The 27,902-nt window shown below is 39.0% G+C and overlaps 1 protein-coding gene across 5 annotated transcripts in view; it reads left to right on the top strand.

The window, feature by feature from the left end:
• Positions 1 to 23,225, top strand: part of LOC124596034 (tubulin monoglutamylase TTLL4-like) — a 257,391-nt gene extending 234,166 nt beyond the window's left edge. For 4 of the 5 annotated variants that reach the window (XM_047134999.1, XM_047135002.1, XM_047135001.1 and 1 more), the window contains exons 17-18: positions 11,102 to 11,229; positions 22,113 to 23,225. In XM_047134999.1, coding sequence (XP_046990955.1) covers positions 11,102 to 11,229; positions 22,113 to 22,383 — 399 coding nt within the window. In that variant the 3' untranslated portion in view covers positions 22,384 to 23,225. Of the gene's footprint in view, positions 1 to 11,101; positions 11,231 to 22,112 lie in introns of those variants that run through there. The other variant, XR_006978272.1, reaches the window with a different exon arrangement.
• The last annotated feature ends 4,677 nt before the right edge of the window (positions 23,226 to 27,902 follow it).

Here is a 27,902-nt window from a genome sequence, read left to right as displayed (position 1 = left end):
AAAGAACGAATAATAATATTTGTATCTGAACAGTATGAACAAGTGGGGAAGGGTTATCATTAAGCTGTCATTATAGATCTGTCACTAGTGCCAAGTATTGTAATATTTCAAAAAGGAATAAAAAATTTCGAAATTTCTTCTGGTCATGCTAGAATTATTTGCCATAGTCTCTCTTAAGTTTTGTTCACAATAGTAGATGTCAGTCCAAAAAGGATCTTCATTCCCAGAGAAACTGTAATATTGCTGATTGTAAACAGAAACGTTTTTAATATCAGCATGTTCCATGTTCTAGAATTGGTTATTGACTGATTACTGTTATATCAGACTCTATCTTTAAGATGAAAATATTGTTATTGGGGGTTAAGATTGCTGGTGCCCATGTGCATTGAAGAGTTAAAAGTTTCAAGTCCCTGTCCAACCGTTATAGTGAGATGATGCAGTTTATAGCAAAGTGGACTCATACTTCAAGTAGATGCTGGGTTCAATATTTTTCCTGCAGTCTCCAATGTATGTCAGGTGATTATTGTTCATGGGTATTAGGCCATGGTCCAAGGCATATTTCTCTGCTAACATTTCGTCTCTCAGTGCTGGAGATGTCATCAGAAACTATAAAGAATCAGAAAGCGGTTTCAAACGTAAACAAGCTCAGCAAGCCGCGTTGTTCCTTTATAGGCTCCAGTTATGTCTCGGACACTGCTAAACAAAACATTAGGCTGAAAATGTGTGTTGGACAATAGTTTAAAGTCTGTGAAACGAAAATCACTGAATACGTGCATACTGACCCTGAAAGCCTGCATTACATAATCTCCATTGTTCACAGCTCACTTAGTGCTCCTGACCTGGTTCAGCTTCCTGGGGCAGGCATCAAATAAATGCTTCAGCATTGCACTCAAAATTTCATATTTGTAATGTGCACTTGATTTCTATGTACTCCAGTGTTCATTTTCCCTTTGACATGGATGGATCCACATTTAATATCCTTCCTTCCAATACTTTTTCTTTCTCCCTTGCTGAAACCTATAGCTGAAGAAAGCAACTGTGTAAAGGAATTGGTTTGTCTGGTGCTGCCAGCTAATTATAGACAATCTGACTTGTAAGAGTTTCATTTCAGAAATCGTTTTTCAGTGTAAGTAATCAGTTCTCTGACATACACTGCATGTTAGGAACGATAATTCTGGTCCTGGCAGTTGCCTCTAGGTATTTATCAAATACCTCATACAGGCAGAGAATATTGCAAAAATATTCCAGAGTCTTATTTCCTTAAGTAGTGGATTTTGCTTTAATATTCCCTTGGTTGGGTATGTAACAGTTATGATATCTTTTATGTTTAGTAATTAACAGCTGCTGCACCAATTCATTACATCATCTAATGAACTGACTTACGTAGTTAGGTCCACATTTCACATACCAGTAAACATAATCTGTTATGAACCATTTAATCCAAGACTGAGTGCAATAGCTATTAAAAGTAGAAAATAAATTAAGTTTTCAATCCTGAGTTATGTAGTGAATGTGCTGCTGGGAAATGTGCCACAGTAACAGTTTGTCATACAGAATATTTGTTTACTTTGTGGCTCAGAAAATAAGTTCAAAATAATAATTTTTTGTGTTCTCAATTCAACAGTCTTACATTAGATGATCATTACTTTTTGTAACAACTTGTGATGCTTGTGACAGGGGTGTTTTTCATCAGGCTTTTACACTCCATTCTCATGAGCTATCAAATGGGCGAAGTTGTATGTGCAGTAAATGCTTGTTAGAGAGCAAGCTGTTGTTCCAAGACCTCAAGAAATTAATATGAGGAAATGTATATAGAAGACAGCACAAAACTTAATCTAATGACATGAGTGGAAGCCATGCCCATTTTTATATATTTATTCTGTTCCCATACTTGATAAAAGCAAGTACTTCCAAAAAGCTGAAATGTGTGGTCATGCATTACCCTCCTCAGAATTAACCATTTCTGCCTGTTGGGTTAAAAGATTCTATTATATCACAGACACTTTTGTTGTGTCTTCAAAATTGTTCCCACTAATTTCATTTTCCTATCTCTTCTTACTGGACTTGGATGCCGGTTGTGATATATTTATAAATTTGAGATCTTTCAATTTGAGTTTGCAGTACAGTTAATTCTATCAATAGGCTACATGGAAGAACTCTGAACTATAAACAAAAATTCTTACCTTTTTGCAATTGCATAAAGCAGTAGACTGAGGGTGGTGGTTACTGTCTGGAAGTAGTACTTTTCCATCAACAGTAGGAATTCAAGGTTTCTTTTATATGAATCTTGACTGTGCTAGTTAATACCTTCACTGCTATGTATGAGTATACACATCCTGCTGCACCATTACCCACCAGCTGTGAACGTGTATATGTGCACCGCTTGGGTTTTCCTACAGTGGTATGGTTGTCTGTCTGCTTCCTGAGCCACTAACCTCTCACTGCAGCAGATGAGTTACTTCCTTATCGCCATAAATAAAAAAAGTTTAGAGTATTTATCATACAACATATATGCCTCATTGTGTGCTATCATTTGCAGAAAACCTCGTTTCAATGTCTTAACTCATTTGAGTATGACGGTTGTTATGACCACATGATTTGTGATGTACAATGAATGAATGGGTGTGTCATGAGCAATCGTCCGTAGGATATAAAACCCTATAACTTGAGAACGAAATGAGACAACATTCTGCTCTCAATTTAAAATAAATTTTTTATGTCTTCTCTACTTTCATTCACTACAATGTAGCTAAAATCAACCATATACAAAGTTTGCACAATATGTTTTGACCTCTGCAAACTCAATAAACTTCCATGCATTTTATTTAATTTTTGCAGCCCAGTAAGTATGACGGACAATGAAAAGAAAATCAGTTGTTTATTGACTGAAGATATCGGACTATAAGATGTGCAAAAATAAAGTTTTTTTCACCTAATAGTTTTCAAAAAATTGGATGATAAAGTATTTCATATCTGTCAGTGATGAGCCCGCCACTCAGCACGCATTTGACAAGCAGTACAGCCATTACAAAATCCACACAGAGCATGGAATGCAGAGAGCACACCTGTAGTAGTGAAAATTGTTGTTGTGGTCTTCAGTCCTAAGACTGGTTTGATGCAGCTCTCCATGCTACTCTATCCTGTGCAAGCTTCTTCATCTCCCAGTACCTACTGCAACCTACATCCTTTTGAATCTGCTTAGTGTATTCATCTCTTGGTCTCCCTCTACGATTTTTACCCTCCACCCTGCCCTCCAGTACTAAATTGGTGATCCCTTGATGCCTCAGAACATGTCCTACCAACCGATCCTTCTTCTAGTCAAGTTGTGCCACAAACTCCTCTTCCCAATTCTATTCAATACCCCCTCATTAGTTATGTGATCTACCCATCTAATCTTCAGCATTCTTCTGTAGCACCTCATTTTGAAAGCTTCTATTCTCTTCTTGTCTACACTATTCATCGTCTATGTTTCACCTCCATACATGGCTACACTCCATACAAATACTTTCAGCAACGACTTCCTGACACTTAAATCAATACTTTATGTTAACAAATTTCTCTTCTTCAGAAACACTTTCCTTGCCATTGCCAGTCTACATTTTATATCCTCTCTACTTCGACCATCATCAGTTATTTTGCTCCCCAAATAGCAAAACTCCTTTACTACTTTAAGGGGGGGGGGGGGGGGGGAGTGAAAGGGTTAATAATATTATACATTTGAATGTTGTTATCAAAAAGGCATTACAACATGGTGTAATAATGCCATAGATATGAACAACATTTTAAGTGTGACTCTTTTAGTTGACTTTTAAGTAATGATGTTTTTCGGAAAGCGAATTGTGCAACATTGGCACTTAATATTCAATTTTCTGATAATTTGGAGAAAGGTTACAGATATGTCATTTTAAACTATTTACTTTGTTCCTAGAAATCACTTTTAAGAATACTTAATTATAATTCATGCCTGCTTTAGTTTTACTCAGTCCTCCTCCTCCTCCTTTCTTGGACATATAAATGCAGCCTAATGATTAGGTTCCTCACCATAGAAAAAAATTGAGGAGGGAGAGGGTTTAATATCAGCTCTATGATGAATCATTTGGAGCAGCCCAAGTGGGATGGATGAGTACATAATAGGAAATGAATTGTGATCTTACCAAAGGAGTCAATGACGTGAGTGCTGATCTGATTCTCCCACAGAACCTGCCCTCTATTTTAACTGATAAAGATGCAAAGGTGGTTCGTGTTGTAAGATTGTGTATGATGTCTGGTATTCTTCCCAAACTACTGGGTGTGGGACTTTTTTTTAATGTGCCACATAGTGCGTTGGTCACCCATAATTTCTAAGAAGTCATCAAACCACAGTTATCTGTTCAAGATTTAACTGTGTCTGTACTGGTATTTTATCTAGTTGTTCTGATACGTTATCAGGGTTTTCTTTTCAATTGTTGTGTGTGAATACAGCTTGGTATTCTAATTTATAATTATTTCTTAATAGATTTTCAGCACATTCATCTGTATATAATTGATGCAAGGGCACTGATGACATTGCTGTTTAGGGCCATCACCCACAAATCATTTTCATCATCATCATCATCGTCAAAGGAATTATCCTCGCATTTATTGTAAGCAGTTGGGAGAAATGCAGAAAACCCAAATCTGGATAACCAGCCATAGATTTGAACTTTGCTTCTTCCAAATGCTTGTCCCTCTGCACTACCACACTCTTTGATAGTTGAAGTTGTGCTAATTGCGCATATACTGTAATGAATACACAAGTTGTAAAGCATTATCTGAATAACACTTCATTTAATATTTCTTTTCCAGTGATATATGCACAAGGGTACAGTTGTTATTCTGATATTAGTAACCCACTTGCTTTGGTTTTGAATTTAACCTAAAAGTAATAGCAAACCTGACAATCAATTTATGACTGTCACCCCAATAGCAAATGTCTGGAAGGTTGAAAGGTTTACATTTAATGTACCACTAACAGTAAATAATGAGATTTAATCACTCTTATACCACGAAGTAATAATACAGCAACTTCTTCCCACCTTGTTTACTTAGTATTCTTTATTACTTTTCAGTTCTTCCTTTTCTGGTTTTGACTTTCTGTAGACCCCTTGAAGCAAGTGATTTTTCAGATACATTTATTTCTTCCCAGCCAGATATTACTTTGCACTCTCATTATTGTTTCTTTTCCTTTCAGCCCGTCAGCCACAAGATCTTCCAAGGTTTTCTTTGCTTTCTTCTCCATTCTCTCTCCGTTTGTTTACTTTTGTGCATTTAAAGCAGTGGATTCCTGGACTCTTTTACATTTGTCCATCCTCAGGAGCTTAATAGTTGTGATAAAAGGTGGCATACATTAAATTTCCCTATTAACACAGGTTCTGAGCTGCTGAAAAAATATGCTATTAACCATTACTGCACAATACTGCTTAAATGTGGTAGAGAAGGCATTCTTCCATTATCTTTGGAATAGTGATTAATTTTAGGCTGAGAAGTTACATATTGACTAAATATGAATTTCCAGCAAAAGTTATATAATCGGCACGTAGGGGTCTGACATGAAAGTCTGGATTTATACTCGGATAAGAATTAAATTAAATAAATAGGCAAAAAAAAGTATAATTTTATGTGCTTGACACTGGAGGAATTGTGATACAGTAGCAGACAGTATTTAATAACAATAACAATGGAAAATCCAGGATGGAATGAACAGTGTTATGAAAAGGATAGTTGCTACTCACCTTATATTGGATATGCTGAGTCAAAGATAGTCACAACAAAAAGACTGTCAGGAAACGAGCTTTCAGTCAGCATGGTCTTTGTCGGAGATAGAACACACACACCAGAGACTGCCGTCGTGTGTGCGCTTGCACGCTAGCCCGTGTGTGCGTGCGCATTCTCTATCTCCGACAAAGGCCTTGTTGATTGAAAGCTCATTTTCTGATACCTGTTTGTTGTGCCTGTCTGCGACTCAGCATCTCCGCTATATGGTGAGTAGCAACTATACTTCAATATATTGTAATAACAATAACAAAAATATTTAATAACAGATCTTAAACTATGAGTGTTAGGACCAGATTGCGGGAGGGGTTCGTGTGAAGAGTTGAAAATTAAAAGTGGACTAGAAAATCTGCTAAAATAATTGCAATGGTCCATGATCCTAGCAAGACCAGATGCAGAGCAGTAAATTAATATCAAATGAAACTGTGTGAAAGTGAGGAGAAGGAAAAAGAGAGAAGATTTAGTGAGATAATGTGTGACAACCATTAAAACACCAGTTGGTCAAAATTTGTAACTATTTATTTTTGTATACATGTTGTTTGAATTGTTGTGTTTTTCACACCTGTAAACACTTACTGATATGCATTCTAGCATGATATAAGCTACCTGCTTGACAAGGGTCTCTGTGCATGGATTAAATACTAGCTATCCTTATTCCTAGACTTACATACCTTCTTTGCCATTTTTTGTATTACGAGTTCAAGTTCATCAACAGAGTTCCATCCCTGCTAAACCAACTGCAGTGTCAGTCTTATATTTGATTCTCTCTCTCTCCCCCCCCCCCTCTCCCCCCCCCTTTCTCCCCCTCTCTCTCCCCCCTTTCTCTCTCCCCCCCCTCTCCCCCCCCTCTCCCCCCTCTCTCCCCCCTCTCTCCCCCCTCTCTCCCCCCTCTCTCCCCCCTTTCTCCCCCCTCTCTCCCCCCTTTCTCCCCCCTCTCTCCCCCCTTTCTCCCCCCTCTCTCCCCCCTTTCTCCCCCCTCTCTCCCCCCTCTCTCCCCCCCTTTCTCCCCCTCTCTCCCCCCTTTCTCCCCCTCTCTCCCCCCTTTCTCCCCCCCTCTCTCTCCCCCCTCTCTCTCTCCCCCCTTTCTCCCCCCCCTCTCTCTCCCCCCTCTCTATCTCCCCCTCTCTATCTCCCCCTCTCTCTCCCCCTCCCCTCTCTCCCCCTCCCCCTCTCTCCCCCCTCCCTCCTCTCTCTCCCCCCTCCCCCTCTCTCTCCCCCCTCCCCCCTCTCTCTCCCCCCTCCCCCCTCTCTCTCCCCGCTCCCCCCCCTCTCTCTCCCCCTCCCCCCTCTCTCTCCCCCTCCCCCCTCTCTCTCCCCCTCCCCCTCTCTCTCCCCCTCCTCCCTCTCTCTCCCCCTCCCCCCTCTCTCTCCCCCTCCCCCCTCTCTCTCCCCCTCCCCCCTCCCCCTCTCTCTCCCCCTCCCCCCTCCCCCTCTCTCTCCCCCTCCCCCCTCCCCCTCTCTCTCCCCCTCCCCCCTCCCCCTCTCTCTCCCCCTCCCCCCTCCCCCTCTCTCTCCCCCCTCCCCCCTCCCCCTCTCTCTCCCCCTCCCCCCTCCCCCTCTCTCTCCCCCTCCCCCCTCCCCCCTCCCCCCTCTCTCTCCCCCTCCCCCCTCTCTCTCCCTCCCCCCTCTCTCTCCCTCCACCTCTTTGTGTTCATGTGTGCGTGCATGTGTGTGACCTTGAATGGGGAGGGGGGTACTACACACTTAGGAAATAGAAATAGGAAGTCATGTGCTTGCATTGTTCTAAGGTACTGAATATTGGTATGTTTAAATGGTTAAGATCCAGTGGTCTGAAATGCATGGTTTTGGCCAGTTGATGTGTAAACATCTTAAAATTGACTGTTATATTGAAAGCCTGCTATTAACTATTCAACATATTTTATTATCTATTATTAATATTTTTCTTAAATGTCTTGATAGATTTTTATTTTTGTACATGTTTTAAAGTGTATTGGGTAGCTGTTGTAATGTATGCTTACAATTGTTATTTGTAGTACAGTGTAATTTAAAAGAATATATCTTGAATTTCGACTAAGTTGTTGCTAGAATCCAGTATTTTTTGTATAACAGTTGGTTATTTCCATATATTGTTGTTGCCATGCACCATTTCATTAATGCAGTAATTGAATTTCATTGATAGAGCATGTTTAATAGTGTAACACCATTCTGTACCTTGAAGTTTCAATTTTTGTAAACTAGCATGAACATTTAACAGAAATGTTCCAGTTTATGTACCTGTGTGTCATTAAGTAGTTGTTAATACAGAGTTAGGAGATGAACATCTTGAATAGTTCGAACACCGAACTCTGAGATAAATGAAATACTTGTACTTGTGTAGATGGCATTCTGTTGTTGATCAGACAGCAGACTGTAAACACATACGTTTTTTGTACTTAAAAATCTTACTTGTGAAAGTACAAATATTTTAAGTATCTTCAGTCCAGTTTCAGAGTGCAGACAAATGTAGTTTGAAAGTGTCTTGGAGAGTAAAGTTTGTTAAAATATCTTTCATGCTGCTTCTGCTGTGCTACAGAAAATTTTCTGATAATTGAGGCCCGACTATGGCATATATCGTGCTATAAAAGACAAACCACTGATGAATTTTTCAGATTTTGTAGTAACTGGTGATAGGAAATTGTGATACTCCCCTCAGCGTGAAAATATGAGAGCTAAACAAATAACTCACAGGAAAGATGTGTCTATCTGATAATTGCTGAAAACTATTATTCTCAGATATGGTTTGGTAACTTCTATGACTTAAAATGAAGGTTGCAGTGTGAGGGGGGGGGGGGGGGGGCGGGGGGGACGATATAGAGACCAAGGAATATCTTTTCTTAAATCTCGGCTTTGAATGTGGAAGGAAGGACACATGCTGGCAGTGTAACAGTGGTAAACAGTCCAAAAAACATAACATCTGTAAGTGAATTGAGTCTGATAAAATCTTTTGTCCTATGGAAGAGACTATTTGATTTTACTTTGAGCTTGCAGATATTGTTTGTATGTATCATAATTGTCACATGAATTAAAATTGTTTACCCTTAGATTTCTTGTTATTCAGTTATATAGCTAAAGAGTAACACTGTTTGATTTAAAATAATAGGGCATTAATTGTCCACTTTTGTGCTTGTCAGAGTTACATTTGGAGCTTTCACTTGATGATTTCACTATCTCAATATAAACAACTGTCGTCTTTATTTTTACTACATACTTTGGAACAAGGAGATAAGTTCAAGAATTATTCATTTTGGATAGGAGCTTTAGAAATATGTACTGTCAAACTCAAACCAACTGCATGGTTTACAAACGTGCACTTGAAACTGCAAAGTAAGGTCAGAAGATACTGCAGTGCTTTAAGAAATTCAAAATTGGATCATCCCAGATAAATATGTGAGAGGTTGGCGGGAGAGAGAGAGGGAACAGAAGAGACGAAATTCAGTGGTTACTTTTAGAAATTCACATCCATTTTAACGTTCGTAGATGCCTGTTATTGGACCATGGGATTCACTTGTGGGGTTGCTGGATAATCATTTAACTAAGTTTGTTATTTTTACTCACACACACAAGAATTTGGAGTTACAAATAGTGAGAGCTTTTTTCTTTGTCTGTAAATGTCAGCGTGCTTTGAATTTTATTAGGCACCCCTTTCACATTTTATGGTGTCTGCTGTTTCTTGTAGAATCAGTTACCTTCAGTTAAGATGACACTGTCATTTTGTATATGTCCAGCATTCACTGAAAATACACACATCAGTACACTGCACCTCCTATGTCTGTCACTAGCATTATGTTTTATATTCGTATTTTTGCATGCAATTACAACACATTCAAAACAATTCTTCTCATGCTCTTTTGTAACTGGGAAGGTTCCTTCAGCAAAGTCATCAGCAATTGGCCTTCATTCATATCCAACAGAGTAAGGGCTCCAGCAATAATAATTACAGTGTAACTGAAATGTTTAATGTTATCCGTACTTCCTTCTCTCTGTTGTCGTACCTGTTCTAACACCAGTACTTCTGTTCAGTATTGGAAGTTACTGCACTACAGCTTAATGACTGTGGGGTGAGGGAGAGTGCTACACCACAAATCGAAAGGTACACGTCCTAAACCCCATTTAGTCACAGTTGTTTCTGGAAATGAATGTGACTTTCAGAGAAGTTGCACAGTAGTTAAGGTTCCACATTACACAGTATGTTCACCACCTATAGCTGGCTGAATTAAATCCATTCTTGAGTCGGTGGAGTACCAGGTTGTACCACAGCCAGTAGGGTACTGCTTAGTAAAGCACTGTAATACTCAAATTGCAGCTTTCAGTTGATGGAATTTATTTGGCTTTAATAACTTCTGCCCTTGTTTGTAGCTGATGATTGTATTCAGTGCACTTTTTAAAATGTGTACAATGTACCTTCCTTCCTAATTGATGTGGTACGAGATTAGTAAGTGTTTCATTGTGCAGCTCATGTAATGTTAGGATTTCTATCAGTAACATTTGTGTTATGTGGAAGGTTTTATACAATTACTGTATTTAATTTGGTGTGATTTTTCAAGAATGTATAGTAATTCACTGCAAGTTGTTTTGCTGCTGCCACCCCTCCCCCCCTTCTCTCTCTCTCTCTCCTCTCTCTCTCTCTCTCTCTCTCCTCTCTCCCCCCCTCTCTCTCTCTCTCTCCCCCTCTCTCTCTCCCTCCCTCCCTGTCTACATTTCAGTCATTCCTGATCCAAAATGTTAAGAAACTGATGCCACTGCTGTAATACCCTCAAATTGTACTTAAACCTGTAATATAAAACCCTAAGATCAATAATGCTTTGGATTACAAATGAAATTTTGCATTACACATACAACAGTCCATTCATAAATTACCTTGACTTTTGCTTTGCACGTCTTCATGGAATACATTTAGTTTAATTATGGGTTGTTCTTGAAGATTTATCCTTGCCCTTTGAGTTGCAACCATATTTTTCAAAACTTGCTTTTTGTGGAATGTGATAATGGGTCTCCCTTTTCCTTAGAGTAAATCATCAAAGTGTTATTCATTTGACATTTGTTTCATCAGTTACTCTGCATTTCCATGTACCAAATAATATAACATGCAAAAGAAGTATTGAGAAACAAGATAATGAGGGTTTTGCCAGAAAGAAATTTCTGTAAATGTATATTAAAGAATGTTCCCTGTTAAATAAGGAAGTGTGTGCCCATCTATTTTCATAACCATTAATAAATACCAGGCTGATATATTCAAGTTAAATATCCTAGAGTTGCTTGACTTTTGACTTTATTGCAAATATCAGTGATGTGAATTCTCCTTATATTTCAGTTTTCTGTCAACCACCTAAATCCTCAGGCTCACAGCCCCAACACACTCAGCCTCAAAGGTGCCCACAATTTACAGAGTTGTCAGGAGGCATTCGAAGAAGCAACTGAGAGCAGACCTACACCTGAAAGGTAACATGGAAATTCCAGCAAGTGCAGATTTAACATTTTAAAATGTAAGAACAGTGCTTGTATTTTTCCTAATTTTCTTCCCACCTTCACCCCATTAACTGTTTAATAACTATTACTGTGGAAATGCACGTGAAGAAGATGAGTTATTGTGGAAATATTGGAAATACTGTTGAAAAACTGTTGCAAAACTTACAGAATTCTGCAGTAGCAGACTGAAACCCTGTAAAGCCATAAGTGGAAAATTTTGTCGTTTAAATAATTGATACAGGCTATGGACCCATATTACAAGAAGAAACATTTAAGATATATTGCAGGACATCCGACAAACTGAGAAAACCCCAAAGAACTGAAGTGCGCATAAATTCAAATATTTCAGAAGAAAGAGAATGAGTCAGTTATAAAAAACTACGGAGTAATCTCATTCCTCTCTCTGCTACAAAATTCCTCTAAATCTCCACTGAAGAGGCTTGAAGTACAAACAGATGATTTTATTGGAGAATATCAGGAATGATACCAAAAACCAGATCCTCTGTAGAACAAATTCCACAGCTTAAACTTATTATTACAATAATTGTATCTGTTGTCTTCAGAAAAGTGTTGGGTCCATAGAAGGACTGACAGACATAATACATCATCATAAGCAAAATTTTTGAGAGAACTTTCTGTGCCATAAAGATAGAAGGATGGATACTGTTCTTTGTAGTTCAGGATAAAGGGACTACAAAATAGCAAAATTAATTTAAGGTTATAACTATTCACAGATGTCTCCAAAACAAAATTTGTCTACATTGCTTATCATTTGTTGATGGCATCACCATCCTCTCCAAAAATAGGAAAGAATCAATTCAAAGTAGACACCCAGACTTCATAGGAGAAGTTACTGTGCATGTATGGCCCCACATCGAGACTCAACAATTTACCATTATTTATTAGGTACAGGGAAAGTTTTCCAAGTGGACATACTGGAAGACTTAGATATTTAGGTAAGATTATTGAACCAGCCTGGAAAAATAAAGACACTAACAAAGAAAGAATTGCAAATTACAAAGAGCACACAAACTCACTTGAGATAGGTCTGATATAAAAAATCTGTCTTAGAAGGCAAAACTATGACGTAACATAGTTGTTAAAGCAGAAGGGTTTTAAGCATTTTAAACTACAATCATTTGTGGCAGCTCTTGAATCAAACACATTGAGAAGCAAGGAAGATAAATTATGTAGAAAATCCTACCACCAAAATGTGAAAATTGAATTTGTATAAAGTAGAAATCTAAGGAAATTTATCAAGTTTCTGAAAATATGACGGATACAATTGTTAACTAACAATTACAGTTTTGTGATCACAAAGAATGAATAGCAACAGACTCACAAATAAAATTCTGAACTTAGCTTTACCAGTAGAAAAATAGGAACTATTGGCTAGCAGAAGCTCATGGTGACTTACAGCAGTTCAGGATATATAAAAATGTTTCACAGTAGAGTGAAATTTATAATTATAATAACAAATTTGTTAAGAAGCTCATGGCAAGCTACAGAATAGACATAACAACGGAAGAAGAAACACACTAAATGTGTTTAGAGTGATTGGGAAGAATAGAAGGTAAAACAAAAAAGCTATTGTACTAGACAGACCTCTGTGAATATATCATACTACTGTGTAGCATGACAGCTGGGAGACAAAGAGTATTTGTATGGTTCACCAGTGCGTCCCATAATTGTCCAGATAAACGAAAAAATTGCTGTGAAATGCTACAACCTTGACAGCTAGCTTTTCATTTTAGTTATTAATGGTAACGACAAATTGCTGCTGCCACTAGCCAGAAGTTACATATATGAGGTGCATACAGATTATATCCCCTGCAGTTTATTTTCTCACAAACTAATCGCCTAAAAACCGAGGAACTTCTCAGTGTAATACCTCTGCAGCCATACCACATTATTCACTACCTCAGTGCCATCATTCTGTACCCCCTGCAAAACTCTTGTCTAGGAGCAAGAGAGGGGAAGAGAACCAATGTGCACTCTGTGTGCATACCGGGGGGGAGTCATTCCAGATGTGGAAAGGGTCCTTCCGGATGCCATGAAGGGTACAGGGTGCACCCATCTGCAGGTGGTCGCTCATGTCGGCACCAATGATGTGTGTTGCTATGGATCGGAGGAAATCATCTCTGGCTTCCGGCGGCTATCTGATTTGGTGAAGACTGCCAGTCTCGCTAGCGGGATAAAAGCAGAGCTCACTATCTGCAGCATCGTCGACAGGACTGACTGCGGACCTTTGGTACAGAGCCGAGTGGAGGGTCTGAATCAGAGGCTGAGACGGTTCTGCGACTGTGTGGGCTGCAGATTCCTCGACTTGCACCATAGGGTGGTGGGGTTTCGGGTTCCGCTGGATAGGTCAGGAGTCCACTACACGCAGCAAGCGGCTACACGGGTAGCAGGGGTTGTGTGGCGTGGACTGGGCGGTTTTTTAGGTTAGATGGCCTCGGGCAAGTACAGAAAGGGCAACAGCCTCAAAGGGTGCGGGGCAAAGTCAGGACATGTGGGGACCAAGCAGCAATCGGTATTGTAATTGTAAACTGGCGAAGCTGCGTTGGTAAAGTACCGGAACTTCAAGCGCTGATAGAAAGCACCGAAGCTGAAATCGTTATAGGTACAGAAAGTTGGCTGAAGCCAGAGATAAATTCTGCTGAAATTTTTACAAAGACACAGACGGTGTTTAGAAAGGATAGATCGCATGCAACCGGTGGAGGCGTGTTTGTCGCTGTTAGTAGTAGTTTATCCTGTAGTGAGGTAGAAGTGGATAGTTCCTGTGAATTATTATGGGTGGAGGTTACACTCAACAACCGAGCTAGATTAATAGTTGGCTCCTTTTACCGACCTCCTGACTCAGCAGCATTAGTGGCAGAACAACTGAGAGAAAATTTGGAATACATTTCACATAAATTTTCTCAGCATGTTATAGTCTTAGGTGGAGATTTCAATTTACCAGATATAGACTGGGACACTCAGATGTTTAGGACGGGTGGTAGGGTCAGAGCATCGAGTGACATTATACTGAGTGCACTGTCCGAAAATTACCTCGAGCAATTAAACAGAGAACCGACTCGTGGAGATAACATCTTGGACCTACTGATAACAAACAGACCCAAACTTTTCGAATCTGTTAAGTGTAGAACAGGGAATCATTGATCATAAGGCCGTTGCAGCATCCCTGAATATGGAAGTTAATAGGAATATTAAAAAAAAGCGAGGAAGGTTTATCTGTTTAGCAAGAGTAATAGAAGGCAGATTTCAGACTACCTAACAGATCAAAACGAAAATTTCTGTTCCAACACTGACAATGTTGAGTGTTTATGGAAAAAGTTTAAGGCAATCGTAAAATGCGTTTTAGACAGGTAAGTGCCGAGTAAAACTGTGAGGGACGGCAAAAACCCACCGTGGTTCAACAACAAAGTTAGGAAACTACTGTGAAAGCGAAGAGAGCTTCACTCAAAGTTTAAACGCAGCCAAAACCTCTCAGAGAAACAGAAGCTAAACGGTGTCAAAGTTAGCGTAAGGAGGGCTATGCGTGAAGTGTTCAGTGAATTTGAAAGTAAAATTCTATGTACCGACTTGACAGAAAATCCTAGGAAGTTCTGGTCTTAAGTTAAATCAGTAAGTGGCTCGAAACAGCATATCCAGACACTCCGGGATGATGATGGCATTGAAACAGAGGATGACACGTGTAAAGCTGAAATACTAAACACCTTTTTCCAAAGCTGTTTCACAAAGGAAGACCTCATGGCAGTTCCTTCTCTAAATCCTCGCACAAACGAAAAAATGGCTGACATCGAAATAAGTGTCCAAGGAATAGAAAAGCAACTGGAATCACTCAACAGAAGAAAGTCCACTGGACCTGACGGGATACCAATTCTATTCTACACAGAGTACGCAAAAGAACTTGCCCCCCCCCCCCCCCCCCCTCTAACAGCCGTGTACCGCAAGTCTCTAGAGGAACGGAAGGTTCCAAATGATTGGAAAAGAGCACAGTCTTCAAGAAGGGTCGTCGAGCAGATGCGCAAAACTATAGACCTATATCTCTGACGTCGATCTGTTGTAGAATTTTAGAACATGTTTTTTGCTCGCATATCATGTCGTTTTTGGAAAGCCAGAATCTACTCTGTAGGAATCAACATGGATTCCGGAAACAGCGATTGTGTGAGACCCAACTCGCTTTATTTGTTCACAAGACCCAGAAAATATTAGATACAGGCTCCCAGGTAGATGCTATTTTCCTTGACTTCCGGAAGGCATTCGATACAGTTGCACACTGTCGCCTGATAAACAAAGTAAGAGCCTACGGAATATCAGACCAGCTGTGTGGCTGGATTGAAGAGTTTTTAGTAAACAGAACACAGCATGTTGTTATCAATGGAGAGACGCCTACAGACGTTAAGGTAACCTCTGGCGTGCCACAGGGGAGTGTTATGGGACCATTGTTTTTCACAATATATATAAATGACCTAGTAGATGGTATCGGAAGTTCCATGCGGCTTTTTGCGGATGATGCTGTAGTATACAGAGAAGCTGCAGCATTAGAAAATTGTAACGAAATGCAGGAAGATCTGCAGCGGATAGGCACTTCGTGCAGGGAGTGGCAACTGACCCTTAACATAGACAAATGTAATGTATTGCGAATACATAGAAAGAAGGATCCTTTATTGTATGATTATATGATAGCGGAACAAACACTGGTAACAGTTACTTCTGTAAAATATCTGGGAGTATGCATGCAGAACGATTTGAAGTGGAATGATCACATAAAACTAATTGTTGGTAAGGCGGGTACCAGGTTGAGATTCATTGGGAGAGTCCTTAGAAAATGTAGTCCATCGACAAAGGAGGAGGCTTACAAAACACTCGTTCGACCTATACTTGAGTATTGCTCATCAGTGTGGGATCCGTACCAGATCGGGTTGACGGAGGAGATAAAGATCCAAAGAAGAGCAGCGCGTTTTGTCACAGGGTTATTTGGTAATCGTGATAGCGTTACGGAGATGTTTAGCAAACTCAAGTGGCAAACTATGCAAGAGAGGCGCTCTGCATCGCCGTGTAGCTTGCTCGCCAGGTTTCGAGAGGGTGCATTTCTGGATGAGGTATCGAATATATTGCTTCCCCCTGCTTATACCTCCCGAGGAGATCACGAATGTAAAATTAGAGAGATTTGAGCGCGCACGGAGGCTTTCAGGCAGTCGTTCTTCCCGCGAACCATACGCGACTGGAACAGAAAAGTGAGGTAATGACAGTGGCACGTAAAGTGCCCTCCGCCACACACCGTTGGGTGACTTGCGGAGTATAAATGTAGATGTAGATGTAGAGTCTGATTTGACCACTGGAAAATCTCTGATGAAGTAGCAGCACGACTAGTGAATGTGCGATCACAGTGAATGTCTTTCATTGTTGGCCAGGGCCGAAAGTCACTAGAGCTAGTTTAGCTGAGTAGGGAGCATGAGAAATCATTTCAAAGTTATTGTTGCGAAGAAAATGCAGCATCTCGTTCGCCCGATGAGCTGGTGTGTTGTCATGGTGAAGGAGCACAGATGACAGTGTTTTACAAGGTTTCAGGTCTTCATGCAGGATTGTGTGCACAGATCCTGTGGAAATGCCAACTTTGGAGGCAGTGTGTTCCACTGAACATCCCTCTTCAGTGCCTGGTAGAGGGTTCTTCGAACTATCATCAGACTACTACTGTATGGTTCCACTCTCTGAGAATGTGAGAAAAATGAACACTTCACTCTTTCAGTATGAACTCAGATTTATTTTATTACAATGATCATTTCTCCCTATGTAGGTTGGCAGCAATAAAATATTTTTGCATCCAAAGGAGGAAATTGGTGACTGAAATTTCATGAAAAGATTTCAGCACCTTGGAAAACACCTTTGTTTTAATGATTGCCACCCAAATCACTTATATTATTCATGACTCTCTCCCCTAGATTTTGCAATAATACAGAACAAGCTGCCCTGTTTTGGACTTTTTCAATGTCTTCCGTCAATCCTATAGGGTAAGAATCCCGTACTGCACAGCAACACTCTAGCAGAGGACAGACAAGCATAGTTTACAGTCTCTTTAGTAGACCTAAGCATTCTGCCAATAAAACACAGTCTTTGATTTAATTTCTCCACAACACTATCCATATGATCGTTCCAACTAACGTTGTTCGTAATTGTAATTTCTAGGTACTTAGTCGAATTGACAGCCTTTAAATTTGCATGATTTATCGTGGAATCGAAATTTAACAATTTTCTTTTTGCACTCATCTGGATTATTTCACACTTGTCATTATTGATAGACAATTGCCATTTTTTTGCACCATATATATTCTTGTGATAACTTTACGAGACAGTAAATGACAGAATCATCTTGCAAACAATCTAAGAGGGCTGCTCAGGTTCTCCCCTAAGTCATTCATGTAAATTAGAAACCACAGATGACATTTAACACTTATTAGGGGAACACCAGGTATCACTTAAAATTTTATTCAATAATTTTTTGTTAGTTACTATGAACTGTGATCTTTCTGATAGGATATCGTGAATCCAATAGCACAACTGAGATGATACTCTGTAAGTCATGTAATTTGATCTGAAGTATCGTGATACAGTGTCTAAAGTAATTTGGAAATCTAGACATATGAAATCAATTTGAGATCCCCCGTCAATAGCACTTACTACTTTGTGCAAGTAAAGAGCTTGTTGTGCTTCACAAGAAGGATATTTTTTGAATTCGTGCTGACTATGTCAGTAGACGATTTCTTTGGAGGTAATTCATGATGTTTGAACATAGTATACATTCCCAAATACTACTACAAATTGAAGTCATAAGGGTATGTAAATCATTGGATTGCTCCTATTTCCTTTCTTGAGTACTGATGTGACCTGTGCAACTTTCCAATGTTTAGGTACGGATCTATTGTCAAGTGAGCGGTTGCATATGATTGCTAAGTATGGGGCTATTATTTCAGTGTATTCTGAAAGGAATCAAATATGTATACTGTCTGGACGTGAAGACTTGCCTTCACAAAAATGATTCAAGTTGCTTTGCTACACCAAGAATATCTATTTCTAAGTTACTTATGTTGGTAGCTGTTCTTGATTCAAATCCTGCAAGCTTTATCTCCTTTGGAGAGGGAATTTTGATAAGCTGTGTTTAGCGACTCTGCTTTACTTGCTCTATCATTGGCAATATTACCATTGGTATCGCATAGTGAAGGCATTGATTGTGTCTTGTCAGAGAGATAACAACAGTTCCTGTCACAATACCAAAGTTAAGCGTTGTTGGGCTTGGGTAGCCCCTGTATGGATGACCATCCATGTCTGCTGAGTACTCTTGTCAATTATGGTGCATTCTGCCGTTATGAGACCAGTTGAGGAGCAACTTGATTGAAGAAGTGGCAGATCCGGTCGGGAAAACTGACAACAACCAGAAGAGCAGTGTGCTGACCACATGCCCCCCTCTATCTGCATTTAGTGATGTCTGTCAGCTGAGGATGACATGGCCTTCAAAGTCCAATCACAACCACCTCATAGTCACTAATCCCTGCATCAGTCAAGATGCTCCCATTTGCTCACTCTCACAGCAGCTGCTAGAGTTCTGTTTCCCACACAGTGCCGCCATCTCATTCACAATGAGTGCATGTGTATTTAAAAACAAGCCACATGTTTCTATCTTTTTCCAGTCCTGAGGGAAAAAAACTGGAAGTGTTGTAACTTGAGTGTAATTATTGTCAGTCCCCTGACAATAACAGTCAGGAATTTGTGACTATAAAGATTCCTCTGACAGGCAAACTATAATTTGATGATAATTATTTTTGGTTAGTTAAAATTGGTGTGATATGCCAATTGCACTGTCCAAATACAGTTCATGGGCCAGCTCAGTTTCACCTAAGTTCCACAGCTTCTCTCTTGCTATAATATTGCTCTAACACATGCAAGAATAAAGATGTAGTAGAGAATTTCCTCCCAACAGATGATGACACATAACCCCAAAGTATCCCTGTTTTATGTACACAACCTTTCAAAGTACTTTCAAAAATGGTGTGAATTACAGGAGAATGTAAATTGTTGCTAATTATTATTTAAGTACAGTGTAATATAATTAAACTCTTGCTGCTTGAGCCCATATAGGCAGAAAACTATTTACCGTATGGATACCAAACTTAATAGGAATTATGTTCAGACTGTACACTGCAGGATTTGTGTTGTTAATAGTTCTGCTAAAGGCATTGTGACGTAGGTTTAGAACACAAACATCATTGTGGATGACATTGCAGTCAGTCAACATGGGTCTGGATAAAGTGAGCAGGGCTTTAGTCATAAAGCTGTTTTATCAAAACGACAACAATGGTGCTTCTGCCCTTTGCCAGTATTAATACATTAAAGGAATATGGAGAGGTCCTCTTTCTGCACCAGATTTGAAAAACATGGGTCTGAAGTTCGAATTAACTGGTGAGTTGGGAATTGTTCTTGGGAAATGCCGATGGCCAGTTTTGGCACAAATTGTTGAAAGAGTTACTGTTGCCATGGTGGAAAATGCTGGATGCAGTGTGAGATCTTCAAGCAGTGCACAAGCTGTGTCACAACAGCTGAATGTTCCGTGATCCACTGTTCAAAAAGTGCCACAAACAATTGTGAAATGGTATCTGTACTGTGGTTCAGGGCTGTCGTGGATACAGATGGTCATCACATTGAGCAACATTTGTAACCAGGAATGTAAACATGGTACGCAGTTAGCAAATGTTACTCTCTTTTATGGAAATGATTTTTTTTATTATTTTTTTTTTTTTTCAGTGGTTTGTTATTTCTCTTCCACATGTTGGTACAAATATTTCTACATAGTTTCATTGTCCTAAGATTACTGATTTTTCAATGGAGCCCTCTGAAGTAGCAAAAGTGTTGTTATAACCACCCTGTACGTACCTCTTAAAACAGCAATTATTAATTTGATTGTAGCGTACTGATCTTAAATGTGGATCAATTGGTATTACAGAAGTTTTACTTTTCATAAACACATTCTTAGTTAATACTTGCCAAAAAATCTAGAATTATAATTTGTCTGTTTTCTTGTATTTGGTATTATAGTTCATAAATAAAAATGAAAGCTTTGACGCCTATATTAACATTTTAGTAGGGGTCAGAAAGCAATTACAAGATCTAGATGTATATTATAAACATACATATGGCATCAAACTATAAACAAGAAGTATATTAAACTTCAGATCATAAAACTTGCTACTTGGAACGCTAATTTTTTTAAGAAAATTGCTAAAAACATGATTGACATGGCAAAAGGTGATGTTGGGTGATTGAATAAGGTGGCAGACCGAATGAGAGAACTGTTTTCCATAAATGACCTTACCTTGTTAACTGTATGTAGATAGATGGCACCATAATGAAATATACTTCTATTGGACGTAATTCAGAGCAAATTGTGCAGCTAAATTTTAACTGTACTGTCAAGTCCCATCTAAACCAACACCTTAGAAACTAGGGTGTAAGCATTCCAAAAGAAGTGCCAAATGTGTTTAAAAATTATGATTGTATTTAAATATGGTTGTTACATATTTCACTCACAACTGTTTAAAGCTCACTATTCGATGCAACCTAAGCATCACCTTGGAGCCCACTACGTATTCTGAAAAAAGAAAATGTATTCCATACATCACTTGATAATGCCCTCCTGCAGATCAAAGTTAATGTTTTCATATATAATTGTTTGAAACTATTTTGTATGTTATCCATAAGGGGCAATACCATAGCTCTCATTTATTGTTACCCACTTTCTATCCACTTGGACTCATACTGAAGGTCTGCAGCTCGTGGTCTCGCGGTTGTGTTCTCTCTTCCCGAGCACGGGGTCCCGGATTCGGTTCCCTGTGGGGTCAGGTATTTTCACCTGCCTCAAGATGACTGGGTGTTTGTGTTGTCTTCATCATTTCATCATCATCCATGAATGTGGTGAGTTTGGACTGAGCAAAAGATTGGGAATTTGTACGGGCGCTGATAACCGCACAGTTGAGTGCCCGACAAACCAATCATCATCATCATCATCATCCTACTGAAGCTCAGCCCATCGCATCACTTCATTCAGTATTGTAACTACTCTACACACCGGATATTTATTGTGAATTTAACTGTTAGGATGTCAGGCACTACTGGCATGAATTATTCTGACTTTTAACAATTTCTTGTGCTTGAGAAGTAAGGAATCAACAGCTCAAGAAATTTAATTGCATAATCTTTGTAAACACGACCTTACCAGCAACATTTTACATCAATTGCACAACTTTGATTGTTTCTTAGCATTAATGTTTCATGAAATGCAAACAGCCTGAAATGTGTAATTGTGATAATGCAAAAGCGGATGCAAATTAGCTTTGTTAACACAGAAAATTTGAAGGGACCGATTAAAAATATTGTAAACTGTGGGGAAAGATTAAATCCAGGAATATATCAAGGGAGCTACACTGTATTTACAGTGACTCTAATTTCACACATAACATTACATCCAATGTAAGTACATCAGATACTAAACAGACTGACTGTGGATTAACTGCTGAGTACCTCTCAAAGAAGAGCTTACCAACAGTAACCTGGCTGACCTAACATAAAAATCTGTCTTTGTAACAAAATTTGGACAAGATGCTTTTTCTTCTTTTTTTGTAATGTCCACTTTGTTATACGGGTGATACACTCGTAAAATAAGAAAAGTAAGTCTTAGCATTGTAATGTTGGTAAAGTTAAGAAAAGTCCATTACTGTCAGTGGTTTCATAAGCTGCATGCCGAAAATATACTATAAATTTAATCATGAACATTAATTCACTGTTTCCATCTCCTTATCTAGGAAGGTGCTCAGTTTATCATCTGTAGCACTGCACCGCGCTGCCCGTCCCAGAAGTGGGAAGTTGGGTGTAGTCCTGAAACCTTTTCCTCGGTCTGGTTATATAGTTCGCAAACCAAAGTCGTCAACAACACTGTCTGAACTGCAAACCTCAAGTGATGATGCTAATACGGAATGTGACTCCTACGATGATGAAATGAAGATCCCAGCAAATAACGAGAGACATATAAATGACAGTAAACTGTGTTCTTCCATATGCATTCAGGATTCTTGAAACCAAGTGTTTCTTGAAGTTTATTAACTGTTACAGGCTCTTCTGAAAGGTTTTATGCTGTGAGAATGTCATTTTTGATACAAGAATTTTTTTATAATGATGTTATGGGAAAATCACACATTCCAGGTCGTAACAGATAATTGTGTCATGTTCCTGTGTTTGTGGAGAATATTGTGGGCATCTTATGTGTAAATTGTTTTGTATGACTTTTGAAGTGCTGATACATGTGAGATTACTAAATGCCGTTGATAGTTGATTTCAGAATAACCTTTTTGTACAGTAATATACATAAAAGATTTGTTACAAAGTAATGGAAGAATTTCAGTTATTGCCATTGCTTCCATGTCATGGCACTGTTTGGTAAAGAAATTAGGTTTTATAAATGCAGAATTTGACAAGCACAGAGTTATTAATATAAAAATCCATGCTATATAATTGACAATAATTCATTCGTTTTTGTTCAAATTGTGGTTCAGTATTGATACACAAGATGAAATTGTTCTTCCTGCTTTGTCTTGTTGATTTTGACAGGTCAAATTTATGTCTTTGTTTCCAGTGTTCTGAGTTCCTTCGTTGATTGTTTGTTAAAAGACAATGCTAATTCTTAAAAAAGAAGTTATTGTCTCCAGAACTGTTCCAAACAAACCACTAGTATTTGTGTTATTGACAAACTTAAAAGTTTTTCAAAATTTACTATTGGTAAGAACTATAGTATTTTGTTCCAATGCTTCTTTTAGACTGCATTTCTTGATAAATTTTAATGCATTTTATTTTTTTCACATCCTGCATATCTTTTACCACAGTAAATTTAATTTGAATAAAAAACTGTTCTTTTTTTTAGCTGTATTTGTTTGCATTTTGTTGTTGAAGTGAGATCTTTTTGCGATGTCGTCACAAGTGTTTTTTTACAGTTTCTGGTGCTGACCGCTTTTGAGTGTTGCTAAGAAGAAAAAACCTAGGGGGACATAAATTGCCTGCCTAATTTGCAACTATCTCGAAGGGGAGAGAGAAAAGAGCTAATAAAGAACGGAATAGAAAAACAATTTATCTGTGGTGTCAAATATAATGACTGCATTTGCAATTGTAGTTTAAAGGAGAAGAGGGGGAAAACAACAGAGTCCAGTTTTTTTTTTTTTTTTTTTCTCCAGCTTGTACCTCACCGTAATGTAGAGTTTGTTAGAAGCTCTCTTTTTGGGGGAGGGGGAAGAACAATAAATTCTACAGAACAAATATCGTTATTTAAGCCATCTTTCACAAGCTATTGTTTTGGGTCTTATACTCTCTGGTCCACATTAAGGAATGTGACCACATGTCAAAAGCATGAAAGGTCACAGTTCGCATTGCGGAACACTGTGAGATATGCAGGAATTGTGTCCATGAGGTTTTGGTAGGTATCAGCAGGAATGTGAAGCCATGCTGACTTCAGTGCCATGGGCAGCTGTGAGAGGTTTCTCTATTTAGGATCTGTGGTGGAAATAGCCCAATCAAGGTGGTCCTACAGATTCTCTGCCAGTTTTTTTAGTAGCCAGTGAAGTACAATAAACTCATCCTCATGCTTTTCGAACCACACACGTAAACTGCGAGCTGTGTGACATATTGCATTGTCCAGCTAGCAGATGCCATTGTGCCGAGAAAAAACAAATTACAAGCAGGAGTGGACATGGTTCCCAAGGATAGATGCAACTTATGTTGATCCATTGTGCCTTCCAGAATGATGAGATAACCCAGGGAATGCCCACTGGACTGGACCCTTCTGATAATTGTGGCAAGGATGGCCATCTGTCTGACAGAACATAAAAAGTTTTATCTGAAAAGGCCACCCAGTGGACCTGCAGTTGAGGTATTGGCTTGCAGATTCCAGCCTTCATCACAGTAAACAGCTGTTGCATAGGTGCATGAACAAAGTGCCTTCTGTAAAGGCCCACTTGCAGCAACATTTGCTGTACACTCATTGAGGAGATACTGTTGGTACCCTCTGGGCAGTCAGTCAGTTATCAGTTGCCTGTCTATTCACCCATAGTAGTTGACGTTCACCCCTGTCATCTATGGTCCATGTTAACCACATTTAACTTGGTGCCGGGTTTGGATAGTGCCATTTTATCATGCACAATATACTTTAGCCACAGCAGCACGTGAACAATTTACAGACTTAACAGTTTTGTAAGTGCTTCCACCCTTTGCCCGAAAGCCAGTGATGATGCCTTTTTAGAATCAAATAAATTTCTCTGTATTCACAGTACAACACCTGCACTGTTTTCCCTTCCCCCTACACACATTATATACCCTCCTCTGGTGGTGCTGCCACCTGCTGCCTGTGAGTGGTTGTTGCACATTGTCATCGAGCATAGGAAATGGTCACATTAATGTGACTTTACCATGTATTAATGACATTTAGGTTACACCTGCTAATTTTACTGAACCGTCAGTTTAATCAGTTGTGATTACAAAATAAAAGAACTAAGAGAAGCCAACCCCTGGGAAGATCAGTTGGTGTTCCAGGGAAATCTAAGAACGCTTGAGGCAATACTGATTGTATGGCTTATCTTGGAAGACAGATTTAAGAAAGATAAAACTGTTTATAGCATTTGTGGACTTAGAAAGATTTGGCAGTGTTTCCTGAAATGTACTCTTTGAAATTATTAACATAATAGTAGTGAAATACAATGAGCAAAAAGTTAACTTACACGTAAAGCACTCAGTTATAAGAGTTGATGAGCATAAAAGGACAGCAATAGTTTAGAAGGGAGTGAGATAGGATGGTAGTCTCTCCCCAATGTTATTCAATCTCTACACTGAGCAAGCAGTAAAGGAAATCACGGAGAAATTTGGAGAGGGAATTAAAGTTGAGGGAGACGTAATAAAAAGTTTGCTATGACATCGCAATTCTGTCAGGCAGCAAAGGTCTTGGTAGAGTGTATGAATGAAATGGATAAGTTTTGGAAAGAGGTTATAAGATGAATATCAACGAGTGTAACGCAGGGGTAGTGGAATGTGGTCAAATTAGGGGAGGCTGATAGAATTCAATTTGGAAATGAAGACACCACAAGTAGTCACTGTGTTTTGCTGTTTTGATAGCAAAAAGTTGACAGACTGACTATAAGAAGAAAAGTGTTTCCTAAAAAGAGAAATTTATTTACATCATATATAAATTTAAGTGTTAGTAACTATCTTCTGAAAGTATTTGTCTGAAGGGTATCTTTGTATAGAACTCAAACATATATCGTAAGCAGTTTAAGAGAAGAAGGGACTAGAAGTTTTTAAAATGTGTTGCTACCAAATATTGTTCAAAATTGGCTGGGTAGATTGAATAGCAAATGATTGAAGTATATAATGAAACTGGGGTAAAAAGAAATCTGTGGCACAACTTGACTAAAAGAAAGGATTCGTTGGTAGGACACATCCCGCGAGACATCAAGGGATTGTCAGTTCACTAATTGGAGGAGGAGGAGGGGGGGGGGGGGGCAGAGAGGGAGACCAAGATCTGGGAGTAAGGTCGGCATTACAATAGTGTATTTCTTTGTCAAAGTTGATATGTCAAATACTTATGTGAAAGAAATTTGGTGGTATAATACAGAACTTTGTCAAATCTCACCTGTTGTAAAAGAAATTGTATGTCGATGGGTACGTGGAATATGCTGCAAGCAACTTCATGTCTACAGTCACCGCTACAGTTGTCCACCTCTACATGTGGTAACATCCAGAAGCTTTTCAGCAAGCCAGAATAGAGAATTTGGTCACACTCTAAAATGAAAAATTCTTTCCTAGCTTGCCATTCTACTTTGTCTATTTTTGAACTCTGGATGCCTCAAGTTAAAAAGTGCTTCACCTGTTTCGTACTTTTTATTAATTTTGTAGTTGTTGGAACACTATTTTCAGTAATTATATTATTCAAAAATAAAAATAGTTCTTATTGCACATATTCCCTCTTCAGTGCGTTATAAATCACATCATACGTTTATTGAATTATTTTAGTTAGCGTGCAATGTGATATTTGAGTGCTGTGTTGTAAAATAGAGTAGCTCTCTCCTGTATCAAGAAATCGCAGTGTCACAGTTTGCATGTCTTCTGCACATATAGCATTTCTCAAGAGAGTATTCTGTTTTGCAATATGAGAAGGCACTTTACTGAGCAAATACTGAAACACATTCTCATACATTCGTAACTAATTTTATATACAGGGCTGAGAAAAATTGTCACGGAATTTTAACCCTAGATAGCTGATGACAGTAGCAACCAAAATTACTAATGTTGTTTAGGTTGACAATGCACAATTTTTAAACTAAGGAAACTTGGCGCCACGTGCTCCAATTGGCCGCGAGATTTCCCTTTTGCTGGATGCTGTGGACAACGCATTATTGTGAATGCTCTGCCTGCCGGAGATCGCGATGTGTCAAAGGTGGCCTGCATGCTCGGTGGAAGTGTGCCAGCCTTCCGCTTTGGGGGCATGAGGGGGCGAATCCACCGGGATCCCAGCACATCCATTGTATTTTCATGGTAAGATGTACCAGGAACAAGCTCGTCAACAGCTGTTTGTTCACGTACAGAAAGCATTTTACAAACTGTGTCAGCCCTGAAGAGGGCCTTTTTTGTAGGCAGGTCATTGTTTGCTTAAGGCAGATGCTCAAACTGGCAACTTTCAAAAACTATGCAAAATGAAATGACTGGATTTATAAAGAGGAGATTTCTGAAAATTTACATTCAAGTTTGTGTAGAACTTAATTTTATGCCTGCATTGTGGACGAACCAAGAGACACATCAGGCAGTGCTCTAATGTTGTGAGACTGGCAGACTCCACTGGCGACATTCAAGAACATTTTCATGATATTAGCAAAAACAGATCTGCTGCTGCTTTGTTCACTGGACCAAGTGGCATGTTTTGGAACTGTGACATGAAGGACAAACTGGTTGCCCAAACCCATGATGGTGCTTCTGTTCTGGCAGAAACAGCAGAGCTGTTCTTGTATAAAGCCAGTAAGGATTTTTTTGCACACTTCAGGGTATTCCCACTTTCTTCCACCGGCCTTCCAAATGCATAGAAATTCTCGGCAGTACTGTTGGTAAATAAATTCATTCGAACAACAAAACAAGATGGAACTGTAATGCCAGAATAATATTTGACATTCACAAAAATGTCAGGCACTAATTGAGGTTTTCAGTGAAATACTTGACAGTTCAGTCTCTAGTGCAATGATTACAAGAGAAGCCCATGTTTTCAAAAATAGCTTTCTGAACTGCAGCTTTGTTTTTGTTCTCTTTCTCTCTGTTTTTCAAAACACATTTTTAAAGACTGAACTGTTTTTCAACATTCTTCAGAAAAAAAAACCAGTGATGCATTGTTGTAACAGAATGCATAGCTTATGTAGAAAACTTAATAAATGAAGATAAACTGATCGACTTTTTAAATTCCTCAAAACGCTCGACTAATTTGCAATCTGAAACTACCATGAACAGAGCTGAAATGGTGGATAAATACATTGGCAATCCATTGATGTCAAAATACAAACAGGTTTACTTCACGA

This window comes from Schistocerca americana, chromosome 2 (assembly GCF_021461395.2).
Source record: "Schistocerca americana isolate TAMUIC-IGC-003095 chromosome 2, iqSchAmer2.1, whole genome shotgun sequence".
Classification (NCBI taxonomy): domain Eukaryota; kingdom Metazoa; phylum Arthropoda; class Insecta; order Orthoptera; family Acrididae; genus Schistocerca; species Schistocerca americana.
This window is presented reverse-complemented; position numbering and strand designations above follow the sequence as displayed.